Consider the following 19,527-nt stretch of genomic DNA (forward strand, 5'->3'; position numbering starts at 1 on the left):
CAACTTGAAAATGCTCCATATATGCCTACCCTTTGCTTCCTGTACGTTAACTAATTCTCTTTCCATGCTGATATATTACTCCCATCTCCATGAGCACCTACCTTGCCTATAAACAATTTGTGTGGCACCTTATCTAATGCCTTTTGGAAATCCAAGAATACAACATCTACTGAGTCCCCTTTATCTAATATCCTCAAAAATTGTCAAACGCTATTTTTCTTTCGTTGATTTTGTCTGAACGTTATATGGCTTTCTAAATGCATTGTTAAGACTTGCTTAATAATAGATTGCAGCATTTTCCCGATGACTGATTTCAAGGTGACTGGCCTATTGTGTCCTGTTTTGTCCCTCCTGCCTTTTCGAATAGCAGTGTTACATTTGCTAACTTCGAATCTGCTGTCCCAGAACCTCGAATTTTGGAAAATCATACCCAGAAGTTGGATTTGGAAAATCATCCACTGTCTCAGCAGCTATCTCTTTTAGAACCCTAGGATGTAGGCCAAGAGGTCCTGGGGATATGTTAAATTTTTGCCCATTAAGTTTTCTAATGCTTTTTCTCTGTTGATATTAATTACTTTAATCCCCTCACTGTTTTTAGCCCCTGGTTTACCCTCTATTTCTGGCATGCAACTTGTGTCTGCTGTGATGACAGACATAAAAATGTTTTCAATGCCTCTGCTATTGCCTTATTCCCCATAATAATTTCTCCTGTGTCTGTCTCTAAGGGACCAATGTTTACTTTAGCTGCACTCTTCTTTATATACCTATAAAATATCTTAATCTGTTTTTACATTCCTGGCTAGTTTACCCTCATTCTATTTTTTCCCTTTTTTGGTTTCTAAACACTCCTAATCTTCAGGCTTATTGTTTTTTTTTCTTGCAATATTATAAGCCTCTTGTTTTAATCTAATACTATCCTTAACCCCCTTAGTAATTCATGGATGGATCTTTCTTGCTGAGATTTTGTTTTTCAACGGATGCATTTTTGTTAAACATTTTGAGTTGTTTGTGTTTAAATGCTTATTTACTGTTTATTAACTGTTTATTTATCGCTATACCTTTAGTCTATTTTCCAAATCAACTTTAGCCAGCTCTCCTTTCATATCTTTCCAATTAGCTTTGTTTAAATTTTAAGATTTTTTTTTCAATTAGCATATGTCACTTTCAAAGTTAATATGGAATTCAGTTGTATAATGATCACTATTACCCAGTGAATCTTTTACTATGGGATTACTGATTACCCCTGCCTTATTACACAATATTAGATCTAAAATAGCTTTATCCATACTTTTCTACAACCATTGCTCCAGGAAACTGCTGTGAAAGCATTCTACAATACTCTCTAGACCACCTTTACCAATTTGTTTCTTCTATTTCCTGGGATGCAGGAAAGGGCAGCATTTGCCACCCATCCCTAATTGCCCTTGAACTGAGTGGCTTGCTAGGCCATTTCAGAGGGGAGTTACCACCTCCTGGCGCAAAGTGCCCAGGTAACTTTCCCCCTCCCCGATGTGGCATAATGTCTGTAGCTCAGACTCCAGCTCCTCAACTAGGATCCAAAGTTCCTCGAGCTGCAACCACTTACAACAGATGTGTTCACTCCGGATCAGAGTGATAGCAAGAAATGATCTTTGATCGGAAAATGTAGAATCCATATGGGTGGAGGTAAGAAATAACGAGGGGAAGAAGACACTATTGGGAGTAGTCTATAGGCCCCCTAACAGTAGTTACACTGTAGGACAGAGAATAAATCAGGAGATAATGAGGGCATGCAAAAAAAAGGCAGTACATTATGGATGACTTTAATCTTCATGTAGGTTGGGAAAATCAAATTGGCAGAGGTTGCCACTTGGGCCGGAAACAATTGTGCTAAACTTAAATAAGCATAATTAGAAAGGAATGAGGGCAGAGTTGGCTGGAGTGGAAAGGAGTTTAGCAGAAAAGACGGTTGATGAACAGTGGCAGACATTTAAGCAAATAGTTCATGACTCACAGCAAAGATATATCCCAATGAGGAAGGAGGATCATAGGAAGGGGATAAACCAACCATGGTTAACCAAGGAAGTTAAGCATAATATTAAATTGAAAGAAAAAGCATACAATGTGGCAAAGATTAGTAGTAAGCCAAAGGATTGGGAAAGTTTTTAAAAACCAACAAAAGATAACCAAAAAAAAGGGGAGAAAGTAAACTTTGAGAGTAAACTAGCAAGTAATATAAAAACAGACAGTAAGAGCTTCTTTAAATATATAAAAAGGAAGAGAGAGGCCAAAGTGAACATAGGCCCCTTAGAGAATGAGGCTGAGGAAATAATGGGGAACCAGGAAATGGCAGAGGAGTTAAACAAATACTTTGCGTCAGTCTTCATGGTATAAGACACTAATAGCATTCCAAAATAACTAAACAATCAAGGGGCAAAAGGGAGGAGGAAATAAATACAATAACTATCACTAGAGAAAAAGTACTAGGGAAACTAAGGGGGCTAAAGGCCCATAGGTCCCGTGGACCTGATGATTTGCATCCTAGGATATTAAAGGAAGTAGCTACAGAGATAGTGGATCCACTGGTGGTAACTTTCCAAGAATCCTTAGATTCTGGAAAAGTCCCAGAGAACTGGACAACTGCCAATGTAACACCCTTATTCAGAAAGGGAGGGAGACAAAAAACAAGTAACTATAGACCAGTTAGCTTAACATCCGTCATTGGGAAAATGTTAGAATCTATTATAAAGGATGTAATAGCGGAGCATTTAGAAATGCATAAATAATCAAGCAAAGTCAGCATGGCTTCATAAAGGGGAAACCATGCTTGACAAATGTATTAGAGTTCTTTCAGTAGGTAGCAAGCAGTATAGATAAAGGGCAACCAGTAGATGTAATGTATTTGGATTCCCAAAAGGTGTTCAATAAGGTGCAGCACATAAGATGCCGCTTAATAAGATAAGAGCCCATGATGTTGGGGGTAGTATATTAACATGGATAGGAGATTGGCTAACTAATAGAAGACAGAGTTGGGATAAGGGGGCATTTTCAGAATGGCAGCCTGTAAGTAGTGGAGCGCTACAGGGCCCAGTGCTGGGGCCACAATTAATTATAATATATATTAATGATTTGGATGAGGGAAGTGAATGTACTATCGCCAAATTTGCAGAAGACACAAAAATAGGTGGGAAGGCAAGTGGTGAGGATGTCATAAGGATCTACAGAAGGATATAGACAGGTTAAGTGAATGGGCAAAAACTTGGCAGAGTGAATATAATGTGGGAAAATGTGAGGTTATGCACTTTGGTAGGAAGAATAGAGGAGCTGAATATTATTTAAATGGAGAAAGACTGCAGAAAGCTGCAGCACAGAAGGATTTGGGGGTCCTTGTGCATGAATCACAAAAAGTTAGCATACAAGTTCAGGTAATAGGGAAAGCAAATACAATGTTATTGGCCTTTATTTCAAAGGGAATGAGGTATAAAAATAGGGAAGTCTTGCTAAAACTATACAAGGCACTATTTAGACGACACCTAGAATACTGTGAACAGTTTTGGTCCCCTTATCTAAGGAAAGATATACTGGCATTGGAGGCAATCCAGAGAAGGTTCACTAGGTTGATCCTGGGTATGGAGGGATTTTCTTATGAGGAGAGGTTGAGTACTTTGGGCCTGTACTCATTGGAGTTTAGAAGAATGAGAGGCGACCTTATTGAAACATATAAGATTCTTACGGGGCTTGAACAGGGTAGATGCTGAGAGGTTGTTTCCTCTTGTGGAGAATCTAGGACAAGAGGGTATAATCTCAGATTAAGAGGTCACCCATTTAAGACAGATGAGTAGGAATTTCTTCTGAGGGTAGTCAGTCTGTGGTATTCTTTACCGCAGAGGGCTGTAGAGGCTGAGTTGTTAAGTATATTCTAGGCTGAGGAAGACATTTTTAATCAGTAAGGGAATCAAGGGTTATGGGGAGAAGACAGGAAAGTGGAGTTGAGTTTTATCAGATCAACCATTGAATGGTGGAGCAGACTCGATTGGCTAAATGGCCTACCTCTCCTGCATCCTTTGGTAGATGACCAAAATTTTGGTCAAAGAGGTAGGTTTTAAGGAGTGTCCTTAAGGAGCAAAGAAAGGTGGAGAGGTTTAGGGGGGTAATTCCAGAGCTTAGACCCTAGGCAACTGAAGGCCAGCCACCAGTAGTGGAACAATTAAAATCAGGCATGCTCAAAAGTCCTGAATTAAGGAATGCAGATATCTTGCAAGGTTGTAGGATTTGAGATTACAAAGCGTAAATAGAGGGTCGAATGCGGGAGGCCAGTCAAGACTATGTTCACAATCATATTGAAGTATTCTCTCTCGGGCCATTCTGGATTTGAGATTTCACTAAGTATTCATTTTTCTTATCTGCCCTACACACACATGCCACAAAAATCACAAAGGCAATGCCCCTTTTAAAGATTTTTGTTTGATCCATATGTGGATTTGTGTTTGGGTGGGAGGATGGGAGTTTGGAGATGGAGAAAAATTCAGGGACGGCGAGGAGGGTTGGAACCTTTTGAAATGTTTTAACACTTAGTAAGTTTATTCAAGGCTGTGCCCTGTAGACCTGAAAAGTCCCAATTTTGGCTTCTGTTGAATTAGTTGATCCCAGTTGGGGTTTTGCTGTTTTTCTTGACACCTTTGGTTCAAAAAGGGGAAGACAGCAGGATTCCTGCTCCTGCACACCACCCCATTCTAGTAGTTTGTGTAGGTATAAGGAGGAATAATATCCAGCCCAGCCTTCAAAGCTTGCACATAAATAAGGGACTTTAAGGCCCTTCATTGAAAGCTCACTAATATCTATGTAAGCGTACCATTTCCTGGAATCCATAGTTTAAGGAGAGAAGGGTGGAAATTGAAGGGCGTAGCGGGGAAATCCATGGTTATTTTTGAAAATATTTCTACTACTTTAGTTCAAATATACTGTGTGCCTGTGTATGGTAGAAATTTATTGAATCTGATATAACTGGCTACAGGGAGCAGCTGACTCTTCCATTGTATAGATTTGCTAAGACCCGGAAGTGACTCCTGACCTCCCAGCACATTCCTCATCTGTTAGAGTCAGTGCACAGGAAAATAATTACACAGCGTAGTGCACCAAGTTGTCAGCCCAGTACCTGCTGGCATTATCAGTTCCTTCATTATATATGACTAGCGGGGCCAGAAGAACAGACCCACCCTGGTTGGATATTGTGGATGGAATGGAAAGTCACTTATCAATCCGGTCAGCATTTTCTCTTTCCTGACACCGGTTTGTTGTGACTCAAGGATAGAGTCTGTATTACAAGCCATTGCATTTTACAACATCATTAAAACATCTAACTCTCACATGCTTGTATGCTATGCAGTATTTGGAGGAACTGAAAGTACTGTAAAAGTACTTTCCTACTTTTTCCTACATCAGATTTTACCAAATAGCTGTACGCCTGCCAATGAGTGTCCTAATGACTGGGATTCCTCTGATCTTCCACCTGCACACAAGGTGTCATGGAAATTATGAAGGCACTACCCTTTTAAAGACTTTTGTTGACCAGAAAGTCTCCAGCTTGATCTCAGTCTTTGTTGATTAACTGATCTCAGTTGGATTAGAGGCAGTAGAGATGCTGTCAATGATCTCGCTGCTCCTGTGCTAGAAATCAGCTCGGGGGAGCTTGATAATATCTCCGGATTGCTGTTCACTAATACTGGGATTATATCAGGTGTGAACAGATTGGGAAATTTGATGCTCTGTCTGTCACCATTCCACTGTCTAGACTCATACACGAAGAGTGGCACTTATGTGAAACTAGGACCTGTGCCTTAGCCATCCTAGTGGAGCACAATGCAGTATTGTTTGGACTTTCAGAAAGGTTTGAAAGACCTGAAGTACTTGTAGTTAAACTAAAAGCTACAGAAATCTAGTTATAATTTAGAGTTGAATAAGAACTTAAGAAAGGGAGTACTGATGAAAGGTGTCATACTGTATTTGTGGGGGCTCTGGAATGGGGATATGCAACAGTCAGTGATTGGCACCTGTTTGTAGCTTATGATATTGACCTCAATATCAAAACCAAATGTAACTAAATGCAACAAAAAAACCTGAAGAAAGATTCAATGAATTAGTCAGTTGGGCCACCTAAATTAAAATTAATGATGAGAAATGTAAAATATTGCCTATTAGCTGAATGATTGGACATTGTAAACATGCAATGGTTGAATTAACAGAGATATTTATGAACTGATCTGATAGCAATAGTGAACTTGTCACTTTGTGTGTCAATAATGTAAGCTGTTAAAGCAAATAACATACCAGGGATAGCTCATGGAATCGAAGGCAAATTATTGACCTGGTTAGGAAATTGGCTGAGTGTTGGGAGACAATAAGTAGGGATAATGGGCAGGTACTCTAATTGGCAGGATGTTACAAGTGGTGTCCCACACGGATCTGTTTGGAGCCTCAACTATGCACTGTTTATTAACGGCTTGGATAATGGGATAAAAATCCACATATCCAAGTTTGCTGATGAAACAAAGATAAATAGCAATTTAAGCAGTGTAGATGGAAGTGTAAAATTATGAAGCAGAGTTAAAACAGTAGGTTCAGTGAATCCATTTGCCCCAATTTCCTCATTTCAATCTAGGCAAGTGTGAGATCATGTATTTTTACCTAAAAAGAATAGAAAGGGGACTTTGTAAATGGGTGAAAAGCTAGAAACTGGAAGTTTAAAGAGACATGGGGGTCCAGGCACGTAAATCATTAAATCACAGAGCTAATGGAATGCTGGCCATTAAATCCAGAGTATGAGGATACAAGGGGGCAGAAGTCATGCTTCAGTTATGCAAAGGCCTTGTTAGACTACACCTGGAGAACTGTGAGCAGTTCTGGGCACCACAACTTAGGAATGATATATTGGCCTGTGAGGGAGTGCATGTAGATTTATCAGAATAATGTCTGGAACCCAAAGGTAAAATTGAGGAACGATTGCACAAACTAGGATTGGCTTCCTTGGAATTTGGAAAGTTTAGGTCGATTCAGTTGATGCTTTCAAGATATTAAAGGATCCAGATAGGGTCGATAGGAACTATTTCTGCTGGTTGGGGACCAGGGATATAGTCTAAAAATTAGAGCCACATCCGTGAGGAGTGAAATTAGGAAATGTTTCTACATAAGAAAGGCTGGTCGAAGTTTGAAACTCTCTTCATCAATTGTTAATTTTAAATCTGAGATTGATCGTTTTGTTAACAAAGGTATTAAGGGATTTTGGGCAAAGGTTACTAGGTCACAGATCACCCAATTTCCCAATTATTGAATGCCGGAACAGGCTCCTAACCAGACCAGTGAAGTATGGGTCTCGGAAAGTTTTGTCTGAGCAGACTTAACTTTGGACGTTTTTGCATTTGCTTGCTGAGTTTAGATTATACAAAAGCAATGTCTGCATTTACAGAGCAGGTTTTCCAAGTTTACCTTGCACATGTGCTTCTCCAAAAAATAAAATGCTCCAGCCAAGAGAAGGATACCAGTTTTAAATGCAGATGTATGGAGAGACGGTACACAGACAACGCTGTCCTGTGACCGAACTATAATCTTTAAAATGTTTAGCTCCAGTCACCATTTTGGAGAGGGGAGCAATCCAACTGAGTATAATGGGGATTAGTTTTGAGGAAAGAATAGAAAATTCGAGTTTTCAGTGAGGCATATAAAATAATAAAAAGTATGGATAATGTAAACCTGGGATATTACTCCAAATTAAGCTATGAAGGAATGAGCTCTGAAACTGAATTCTAAACTAATATTTGGGAGAAATTTCTTTGCTCCAAGAGTAATTCATGTTTGGGACATTAAGCTGGCTGGGGTTGTAAAGGCAGCTTTGGAATTGTTGCAGACTGTGATGGGAGGACTGTGCAGTTAATTGTAGCCCCATTTCCCCACAGGTCATAATAGTTTAAATGTTTAATTCACCCCCAAAAACTGGCCAATTGTTTACCTTTGACATTGTTATTCCTAGAATAAGAAAAACTCTAACCAGGCTTCTTTCAGTAAACACAAAAAAAATTGATTTATTATAAAACAAACTGCTTTTAAATAAGCAAGCTGATAAACTGGTTAACATACAAGTTGTAGTTTAGAAGTGTAAAGATTTTCCCCTTTTAAAAACACAGACATTCAAACCCCCATATACTCGCACACAAACACAGTCCCCTGTGGAGGCTGGAGGATGAGAATGTTTCTTTTAAAAAGGATAAAACTCAAAAGGATCTCAATACTGTTGATCTAACTGGTCTCAAAAGACCTGGAAGTTCCTTCAGACGGATTTTTTGTTGGAACTGTCCTTGATGACTCTTAGTTATCACAATTTTGAGCAGATTCTCAAAATAAAACAGGAGTTATCTTGATGAGACATTTCTGAGGAAAGTTTAACTCACTCTAGACCACATATAATGCAAAGGTAGGGAAGAGAGAGCATTTTTCATGCAGCTTGCTTCTAAGGCACACCCACACACACTGCCTGAGAATTTTAAAGACTAAGATGTTCAAAGAATACATCTCTTAGGCCAGATGTCTTTAACCAAGAGCCTTCAACCTGGCAACAGCAGCTCTTTGTTGTCTTAGATATACAAAGTATCCCTTCCTCTCCAGGTGTTCCCGCTGGACACCCCTGTTGACCTAAAAAATGGCATAGTCACAGCCCGAATTAATATTGCAAACTTAAAAAAAAATAAATTGGGAGGAAGAATGTCCAAAGTTCAATGTCCTTCAAATTTTCCAAAAGCAGGTTCCTCACAGTATCATCTGCTGTGGAGCCCTAGCCCAGGCTGCGCCTCTGGGACAGGCCTTTGACTGCTTCACTCAATCATTTCCTTACTCAGTACCAGCTTTTAGTTTTTAGGGTTTTTGCACTGGGTATTGCTGAGTTCCAACAGCTAACTACTCCATAAACCCACTTTTAGTCCTTTACAAGCCAGCATTGTTTTCACTTGGCCAAAATCTGGGTAAATAGCAAGCCCAAGAGTTGAGCAGAGGTTCCTTGCCACTACTCTAACTTAATAAAATGTATCGTACTGCCATCTGCTTTCCGTTTGGAGCAAATTTTTTAAAGATTGAGCAACTCGGTAAATGTCATTCAGTGAAATAGGAGATTTGTATTAGTTACAAACATTACCTTTAACAAAATGGCAATCATAAAATTTCTCTAGTGCATATTCTTCACATAAAATTAATCTTTGAAAAACAGTCATTCGGTTCGGTGACAAAATGGTTACAAGGCATCTCTGTTATTCTGACTTGGTGAATGCCTCCCAGTGTTCACCATCATTCATCACCACCTGGAAGACTAGGCCGCAGCCAGCATTAAAGGATTCCCCTTGGTGTTCGTGCTGTGGATGCATAGATACTGTGATGTCACTTAAATTGCCATTATCTGAGCTTAGGTTTGCTAAGTAACTAAGGTTGTAACAAAGCCTGCTCTTTAACTGACATCAGACCCTATTGCCACTACTTTATTCTATACACCCAGTACAGAACTGTGTCACAGAGATGCTGCTTATCCGTCATTCTTCTCTAGATATGACATTATTCCTCAGAGGTGTGAGGTACTTTGTATTGGGAATATCCACTCCAGTTCTGAACCATAGTGTGAAGGTCTTAATTGCTAACTACAATTGATTATGGTATTAAAGCAACATTTAATTGGTTCATTTATCTGTTAAATTTACAGCTCCAAGTGCACCTACTAACTGGAGGAGAGGCAAACTGCTTGGACAGGGAGCTTTTGGACGTGTCTACCTCTGTTACGACGTAGACACAGGAAGAGAACTTGCTGCAAAACAAGTCCAGTTTGACCCTGACAGCCTCGAGACCAGCAAAGTAAGTGCTGTGATCTCCAGTCCTCATGTACAAGAGCCGGGTATTAGTTAAACTGGTGCTGTGTAACTCCACTGACTACTCAGCAGGGTGTCACAGATCAAAGACCACAGGCTCAATCTCCATCTGTGCCAAGCTTGATGACCTCAACCAGGGTGACGTGAGGATTGTTAGAATTAGCATCTCTCTCTCTCTCTCTCTCTCTCTCTCTCCTGGAGTAGAGATGAGAAAATGAGTCAGAACTCCTCTCCTGATCACTGTCCAGTCTGTCAAGAAGTGTGTGTGTTTGGGCAGTGTTATAAGAGGTGGAATCTGGGTGTCATTCCCTCCTCATGGTTGCGAAATGTCTCTGGGCTTACAGTCTAGGCTCCAACTTTGCTTTCTGTCAAAACTTTTCTTGCTTACTTTATCGCTGCTGTAACACAACAGTTGATAAAGGCTGAGTTTAAAATCCCAGAGGGAAATTTTAAGCAGCTGTCATAACCTATATTTTCCATTGGTACGTTTTGAGTTGCAGCTCTTAATTCAGGAATAAGACCACCAGTTCTCGAGAGGTTTTTATATCAAACTAAATGAATTCATTTATTAATTTACAACAAATTAAACATATACACATAGCTACAAATTACTACTATCATAACTTATAACAAATTCCCAAATTAATCTCCACTAAGGCAACAATAACCAATAGATTTAAGCAGACACCAAGCAAAGCATTTTTCACCTTACGAATTCAAAATGAGGTTTCTTTTAATTTGTTCCTTTGCAGATAATATGGTACAGGCTTAGATCTTACATGCTTCTACCCTGCACCCACACATACTCCTTTCTGTTATACCCAGCCTTTCCCTTTGAATGCAAATTCTCATTGTATCACCAGGCCCTTTGAACTCCACCTTTTCTAACAATAAAACCCCTTTCATGCTACCAATTTTATTAATAATATAAGCATATTGCTTGGTGTCTCCTAGCTAGGTGCAAGATTTCACCCCCAATCTTTGAATGGTTTATTCAACAAAATGCAAATGTACCATTTACCTTACTGTTTACATCTCAAAACTACTATACATCAAATCACCCAGAGTAGCTGGCTTTAATCCGATTAACACACACGCTCACAGGCACAGACTAAACCTCTATTTTTATAAAATAATTTCCAATAGCGTTATTTGCATTAATGTCTCTTCTGCTGTCTTGACCACTGCTGCTCTGAACTACCCTCTCTTGTACCTTCTCAATTTCAGCTATAATGCCTTCCAAGTTGCAACCTCACTATCTTGCATCAGGCTAACAATATTGCCTCCTCTTAACCCCCCTTCCCCAACTTCAACTTTGAAACTCTTCATCCCCTTCAGCCTTTAATTCCTACAATTTTGTCATCTAACTAACTACTACTACCTAATTTAACTTATCCCTTTTTTGTTTCAATCTTGGTGCCTCCCTTGTATGTAGACCTTAGGTCAAGTGTTCCAGGGAAGAAAGTTCATTAAAATACTGGGTTATACAAGAAATAGCAATCAATTATTTTTCAGTGTGTGTAGGAGAGGTCAACATCAAATTATTCATGCCTTTGCACTTATATATGCTGGCTATTTTCATATCGATCCTAAATACAAAGGATTCAGTTCCCATGCAGCAGACACTCAATGTAGGTGAACAGAAGATTATGCTGAATGCACTAAGAAATTAGGAATGAGGTGCAGACAGTAATTAAGGAAAGTGATTTTTGTGTTTGTTTCCTTGTGTGAAGAGGTCAAAGGACTGGGGGGGGTGGTTGACTTCTAAAGTCACCATTTGAGCCCAATTACAGTTTAATTTCTCCATTGTTATATGATTATGATTTATCAGCCCACTTGTGTCGCAGGATAGCTAATTTATCCCTGTGGGAGCTGTTTCCTTTCAAAAATGAGAAACTGTATTGGGCACTTCCTGTGTTGGGAGGAGAGGGGTGAGATAAAATGCACTGAGTAATACAGTCAAAGTGTTGGTGGACGTAGTGAGCTTGCAGCACTAAGGACTGTACTTGTAGAAATCTTTCAATAGAGTGCATTGGAGGAGGGGTGTTTTCCCTTTTTCTCCCAAATAGACTGACTCATGCTGGGGTTTGGTTCAATGTATGTCAGGCATCCTCTGGTATCTCGCTCAAAAGCCCATTCTCTGGTGACATAGTATTAAGAGGTTATTTAACTTGGGGTTGCATCACAGCCTGGTTGGTTCATGTCAATTCCAATGGTTTCTGGTAAGCTGCATGGTTAGGGAGGGACTTTTGGGTTACTGCATAGCCATGCTGCTCACAGGGAACCTTTGAATAGGTCCCACAGGACCTATTCTACACTAGCACAAAAATCAAATCAATCCCCTTGATCACTGTGCAGTGGAGAATGTCAGGTGATGACAATCAGGCTTGTTATAATGCAACCCCAAGTCAAATAACCTCCTAAGTTCTGGTATGATAGCCAAGTGGTTATGGTACTGGGTTTGTAACCCTAAGATCAAGAGTTCAAATCTCACAATGGCAAACTATGAAACAATGTAACTTCATCTGAAACAGATGGAAACGGCTTTATACTCGAAAGAGTTATTTTTTTAGCTTGGCCTAAATAGCCAAGTGGTTATGGTACTGGGTTTGTAACCCTAAGATCAAGAGTTCAAATCTCACAATGGCAAACTATGAAACAATGTAACTTCATCTGAAACAGATGGAAACAGGTTTACTCAAAAGGTTTACTCAAAAGAGTATCAAGAGTTCAAATCTCACAATGGCAAACTATGAATCAAGAGTTCAAATAACCTCCTGATCATTTTAAGTTCCCAGGAGTGCAAGAATTTAAAGGGACTGGGCATTTAACTAAATTTCCTGATTCTCATTTCCATTGCCATTGATCAAAATGAAAATCGAGAGATGTATAAAGGCTGGGCATTTAAATAGATCAGCCACACCCTACAGAAACAAATTAGAGGGAATAGTCATTCATTCACGTACACCATGTACATCTTTCCTAATTCTCATTTCCATTGCCATTGGTCAAAATGAAAATCAAGAGAGATTTATGAAGGGTGACTGAATCAATGTTACCTATTTACATTATTGCTGAAAGTCCAAATGACCTGTCAGGAGTGAGAATTTGGCTGTACTTTTCCCTCTACCCTCACCAGGATAATTATTTTCCTAGCTGAGATACAGCTAACTCAACACAGATTGGGAGAGAAATTTCGGTGTTTTTTTTGGATTGCTCTAGCAAGGATGCTACTGCAATTATTTTATATGATGATGTTCTACACAGATAAAAATTGGCAAACAGATGCCAAACTTGTTTATATTGAATTCTAACAAATGACCACTTTAAGAGTATGAAAACATAAATCTGATTTTAAAATCCGTCACTAACACTGAAGCACTGCTGTTCAGTTTTCTCTGTAGTCTGGCAGTGTTCAAGACTGCGTTATTGAAATGCAATGGTGATGTATAAAGAGTTGTTTGACTGTAGGCAAAACTACACTTCAGCCAAAATACTTGCCCTTCAGCCTTTCCACATGTTACTCATAAATTCGCCCTTTCACCCTAGTCTTACAGAGCTGAGAATGTTCTGTTTTCATCAAGAAATCTCCCCTCTGACTGTACTGGTGGATGCTTTTCTACTTTGCATGGATATGTTTCACACGTCCACCATCATTAGTTGACTTAGTGAAATTCTGTTGATAGCATCAGAAAAGCACTTGTGTAAGGAAGCACAAACAACATTGACATGATTTCTGTTTGAATCTTCTCATAGGAAGTAAGCGCTTTAGAGTGTGAGATTCAGTTACTGAAGAACCTGCAGCACGAGCGAATAGTGCAGTACTACGGCTGCCTGCGTGAGAAAGCAGAGAAGACTCTCTCAATTTTCATGGAATATATGCCTGGAGTGAGTAGAAAAAAGCCATGCAAACTTGTTACTATTTAAAATCTATGGCATGCAACTTTTTTCTGTGGAATATGTTGGTTATTCTGAGTACTTATTGGTGGGAGGACGAGGCACTTTCCATTTCAGACAGCCTGTGTTGGCCGTTCGCAGCTCTCAAGTTTGTCACTGGATTAACAATTTTTACAAACAGGAAATGTGTGCAGTATGGACTGGCTGAACCCAGAAGCCTGCTTTAACTTTTCTATGCACGCTTGTGATTGCTTCGTTATGCAAAGAAAGCACCATATAGTTCAGGCTAAACTACAAATTAAATTTACTGGAAGACATAAACCATATAGAAGAAAAATAAAACAGCAAATAAACAGCCACACTACATATAATGTTTGCTGATACCATAAGCCATTTTCTGAAACTTAAAATAGGGGTTTTAACATTCTTAGTCCTTTTATAGATTTTTTCCAAATGAAGCCTGTGACATTGGCACTAAAACAGTACAATATGATGCGGGCTGATCATTCTAACGAGCTGGGAGAGTGTGCCGGCCATTGAGTTGGAGGTAGGGTGGGAGTTGTAGTTTTGGTTTACTTGTAAACTACAGCAAATAGAGCCTGCGACTGGAAGTACAGCAAGCAGAGTCTCTGCACTTATGCCCGGAACTACAGCAGCAGAGGGTTTCAGCAGCAGATAAGCTGAAGCAGGGTTGTAGAAGGAGGGAATTAGGTCGTTTTGGTGACGATCAGAATGCTTGTCAGGCGATCATCGGCAATTAGTTTTGTTTTCTGTCTCTAACCATGATATGTATTACATAGCATTTAGTACTGAAACTGGCTATTCGACCCAACTGGCCTATGCTGACGTTTATGCACCACATAAGCCTTCTCCCAACCTCCTTCATCTCACCCTATCAACGTATCCTCCTGTTCCTTTTTTGCTTCATGTACTGAATTAACTTCCCCTCAAATGCACCTATGTTATTCACTACACACACACACACATGATAACAAGTTCCATGTTCTGATCACTCTGAGTATTCACGCTACCCCCAAGATAAAGTGTGTCATAGTAGGAAATGGACCATTTTAATATTCCAGTGCATTTTTTGAGTCACAATTTCACATAACCCATGTCTCCATTTTTAACATAACACAGTATATGCACATTGTAACTGCAGCATTGTTGCAAACATCTTTTATTCCTTTTAAGCACCAGTTTGGTTCAGTTGTTAGCACTATTGCCTCTGTCAGAAAATTATGCATTCAAACCCCACTACAAGCTTCACATAATCCACACTGACACTTCTTTGAAGTGCTTAGTGCTGTCTTTCAAATGACACCTCACCTGAAGCCCTGTCGGCCTATTCAGGAGAACATGAGATCCCATGGCACTGAAGAGCAGGGCATTCTCTTAGATTCCAGACAGTGACCATACTTTAAAAAGAATCCATGACTTGTAAAATGTTTTTGGAAGTCCCAAGTGCTTGACATGGCATTGTATAAATGGAGTACCTTTCCATTTAATGAAAATGTCTATAAATTTTGAAGTTCTCACTATTCTCCATCTCTTCCTCTATGCCAATTTTCCTTCTCTTTCCCCCCACCCCCCCATTCTTTTCTTTGTTCTACCAACCATGTGCTCTCCCATTATAAGCCCCCTTCCCTATCGCCTCCATCTTATGGCTTCTCTGGTTTCTTTGGCCTTTCTCTTCCCATGCTCTTTCTCTCCCTTCCTTGCTGTTGCACCCTCCTTTCCCTCCATAAAACGGGCTAACTAGGCCTCTCCTGGTGGTGTACATAACTAACATACAAATCCTGATCAGAGCTCTGTTGTGAAAAATAGCTTGCATCAAGAAATGTTATGTCCCACACTTTACAGCATTTAGTTAGCACCCAGTACTTTAGCAGTAGAGCATGTGAACTGATACTGTCTTATAATCAACACAGTGTGTTTGATCCTGGCATGAATACACACAAATTAAGTGGCAATGTTAACCTGACCTTAACTATGGATTTTGACACTTGAAGTAAGTGCACAGAACCAGAGGAGAAACAGACTTCAGATTTAAAAAGATGAAACCTTTTCCGTTTAAGTTGGTCTGGCTGATCTGCATCTTACAGCTCTGTGGCACTGTTGTCTTTTTTAAATGCTCTTTATCCAGTAGCCTATGTGTCCCATGTACTCATAGAATCAAGTGGCTTTAGCCCAGAACTTGCAAATTTTGCCCAGTTGAGGAAGCTCTATGTGTGCAGCCATTTGCTGAACTGCTTTGGCCTATTGAGTTTTATATTTATAATTGGGTGTCCGTAGTGAGTTTGCTTTTTAATGTACCATAAATTTTGTTCCGTTTAAGTAAATGTGAAATGTGTACTGTTTTGGGATTGTCCTGGCCCATGTCCAGACGAGCAAATGGATATCTGCTGTTCATGGCTACCTTTAACTTTTTGTAATTGGTCTTTTAAAGTTGTTACAGCTGCATTAGTCCATTAAAGGTCTGTTGTCCTTTCTAACTTGCCAGCCAAGCAAATAATCAGCAAGCAGTGGCAGTGATACTCTTTCGAGTACAAACATGTTTCCATCTGTTTCAGATGAAGTTACATGTTTCACAGTTTGCCATTGTGAGATTTGAACTCTTGATCTTGGGGTTACAAACCCAGTACCATAACCACTTGGCTATTTAGGCCAAGCCAGTGGCAGTGATGTAGAGTATGCTGTGTTAGCTTCTTAAGTGGAAATCAATCCCACTTACACTACCACTGTGCCTAGTGGGATAGATTTCGAACAGACCTAGCAACTCAAGACAGGACACCCATGAGGCGCTGTGGGCCATCAGCAGCAGCAGAATTTTGGTCAACTATAGTCTGGGCCTGGCATATCCCCACTCTACCATTGCCACCAAGCCGGGGGTCAACCGTGTCTCAATGAAGAGTGCGGAAGGGCATGCTAGAAGCCGCACCAGGCATACACAAAAATGAGGTGTCAACCTAGGGAAGCTACAACTCAGCGATTCTTACATACCAAACAGCGTAAGCAGCATGTGATAGACAGAGCTAAGTGATCCCATAATCAATGGATCAGATCTAAGCCCTGCAGACCTGCCACATCCAGTCATGAATGGTGGTTGACAATTAAACAGCTCGCAAGAGGTTGACCCCCGGCTTGGTGGCAATGGTAGAGTGGGGATATGCCAGGCCCAGACTATAGTTGACTACAATTCTGCTGCTCCACAAACATCCCCATCCTCAATGATGGGGGAACCCAGCACATCAGTGCAAAAAGTAAGGCTGAAGCATTTGCAACAGTCTTTAGCCACAAATGCCAAGTGGATGATCTACCCTGGATTCCTTTGGAGCATCACAGATGCCAATCTTTAGCCAATTTGATTCACTCCACATGATATCAAGAAATGGCTGAAGGCACTGGATACTGCAAAAGCTATGGGCCCTGACAATATTCTTGACAATAGTACTGAAGACTTGTGCTCCAGAACTTGCTGTGCCCCTAGCCAAGCTGTTTCAGCACAGCTACAACACGTCCATATACCCAGCAATGTGGAAAATGGTCCAGGTATGTCCTGTATACAGAAGGAATAACCTAATCCGGCCAATTAGTCTACTTTCGATCATCAGTGAAGTGATGGAAGGGGTCGTCAGCAGTATTATCAGGTGGCACTTGCTTAGAATTACCTGCCCACTGACACTCAGTTTGGGTCCTGCCAGGATCACTCAGCTCCTGACCTCATTATAGCCTTGGTTTAAACATGGACAAAAGAGCAGAACTCCAGAGATAAGCTGAGAGTGACTGCCCTTGACATCAAGACAGCATTTGACCAAGTGTGGCATCAAGGAGTCCTAGCAAAACTGGAGCCAATGGAAATAGCAGGGGTAGCCCTCTACTCGTTAGGTCATACCTAGCACAAAGGAAAATGATTGTTGTTGGGGGTCAAGCATCCCAATTCCAAGACGTCATTGCAGTGTCCTAGGCCCAATGATCTGTGGCTGTTTCAATGACGTTCCTTCCATCATAAGGTCAGAAGTGGGGATGTTCGCTGATGACTGCATAATGTTCATCACCATTCACAACTCCTCATGCTGAAGTAGTCCATGTCTAAATGCAGTTAAACCTCTACAATATCCAGGCTTTGGCTGACAAGTGGCAAGTAATGTTCGTGCCACACAACTGCCAGACAATGATCATCTCCAGCAAGAGAGAATCTAACCATCGCCCCTTGACATTTAATGGCATCGCCATTGCTGAATCCCCCATTATCAAGATCCTGGGGGTTACCATTCACCAGAAACTGAACTAGACTAGCCATATAAATACTGTGGCTACAAGAGCAGGTCTGAGGCTAGGAATCCTGCGGTCAGTAACTCACCACTTGACTCCCCAAAGCCTGTCCATCATCTACAAGGCACAAGTCAGGAGTGTGATGGAATACTCTCCACTTGCCAGGATGAGTGCAGCTCCAACAACACTCAAGAAGCTTGGCACCATCCAGGACAAAGCAGTGAACCTCCCATCTATCTGCACCACATCACCACAGCTGTTATTTTGGAGGGACCAAAAAAGACATTACAGTGGTATTGATGAGCATATTGTAGACAACGGAACCCCAAGCCTCTCTATCATTCATTCATGAGGTGTAGGTGTCAATGGCTAGGTCAGTATTTACTAGACTGACACCCCATCCACAAACATTCGTTCCCTCCACCACCGACAAACAGAGGCAGCAATGTGTAGCACCTACAAGATGCACTGGAGGAACTCACTGAGGCTCCAATGACAGCACCTTCCAAACCCACAATTGCTACTATCTAGAAGGACAAAGGCAGCAAATGCATGGGAACACCATCACCTGGAAGTTCTCCTACAAGCCACTCACCATCCTGACTTGGAAATGTATTGCCGATCCTTCATTGTTGCTGAGTCAAAATCCTGGAATTCCCTAACAGCTCTGTAGGTATACCTACACCAGTCACATGGACTGCAGCGGTTCAAGAAGACAGCTCACCACCACCACATCAAGGGCAATTAGGGATGGGCAGAAAATACTGACCTAGCCATTGACACCTACACCTCAAGAATGAATAATAGAGAGGCTTGGGGTTCTGTTGTCTACAATATGCTCATCAATACCACTGTAATGTCTTTTTTGGTCCCTCCAAAATAACAGCTGTGGTGATGTGGTGCAGATAGATGGGAGGTTCACTGCTGTTCCCAAGAGTGAGCTTCAAATCACATTCAAGTTTTGGAGGAGAGAAGTTTAGGCAATGACTAATGCCGGACTGCTCTTATGTTGAAAGAAAAGAGAATGTGGCGTGATCTTGGTCAGTGGGAAATAAGCATAAAACGAGAGAGGTTACTTCTCAATCTCTGATGTGTTGCAGGCGGAATTGCCCTGCCAAATGACAGTAGTAACACAACTCTAAGCAGCTCTCTCAAATTGCCATGCCTCTCAGCTTTCCAACTTTGTTCATGTAAAAAATTGATTGAGGGTAGAGATGAAATCACAGACTGAGTCAGATTTTTGCTGAAACAAATGACCTGTAGAAAAAAAGTACCAAAATTTCAAGAATTTCAAGGAACTTGGGATGAGGCTTATATTTCAGAGATGTCTGCGCACTTCAGTCAAAACCAGACTGTCCAGTCAAAATGTGGACAGGTGGCAATTCTGTGTTCCTTGCCTGGAAATGTTAAAATGGTGGCGTTGGAATACACAATCTGAATCATTGTCACTGTTGGTCATTTTGAAGTACAACGCAATTGT

At 40.6% G+C, this 19,527-nt stretch overlaps 1 protein-coding gene across 2 annotated transcripts in view; it reads left to right on the top strand.

The window, feature by feature from the left end:
* The window catches only part of map3k3 (mitogen-activated protein kinase kinase kinase 3), a 136,275-nt gene that overhangs the window by 89,496 nt on the left and 27,252 nt on the right, over positions 1-19,527 (top strand). For both annotated transcript variants that reach the window (XM_041173353.1, XM_041173354.1), the window contains exons 13-14: positions 9,713-9,861; positions 13,632-13,763. In XM_041173353.1, the coding sequence (XP_041029287.1) occupies positions 9,713-9,861; positions 13,632-13,763 (281 nt within the window). The remainder of the gene's footprint in view (positions 1-9,712; positions 9,862-13,631; positions 13,764-19,527) is intronic.

The sequence above is a fragment of the Carcharodon carcharias genome, chromosome 23 (assembly GCF_017639515.1).
Source record: "Carcharodon carcharias isolate sCarCar2 chromosome 23, sCarCar2.pri, whole genome shotgun sequence".
NCBI lineage: Eukaryota > Metazoa > Chordata > Chondrichthyes > Lamniformes > Lamnidae > Carcharodon > Carcharodon carcharias.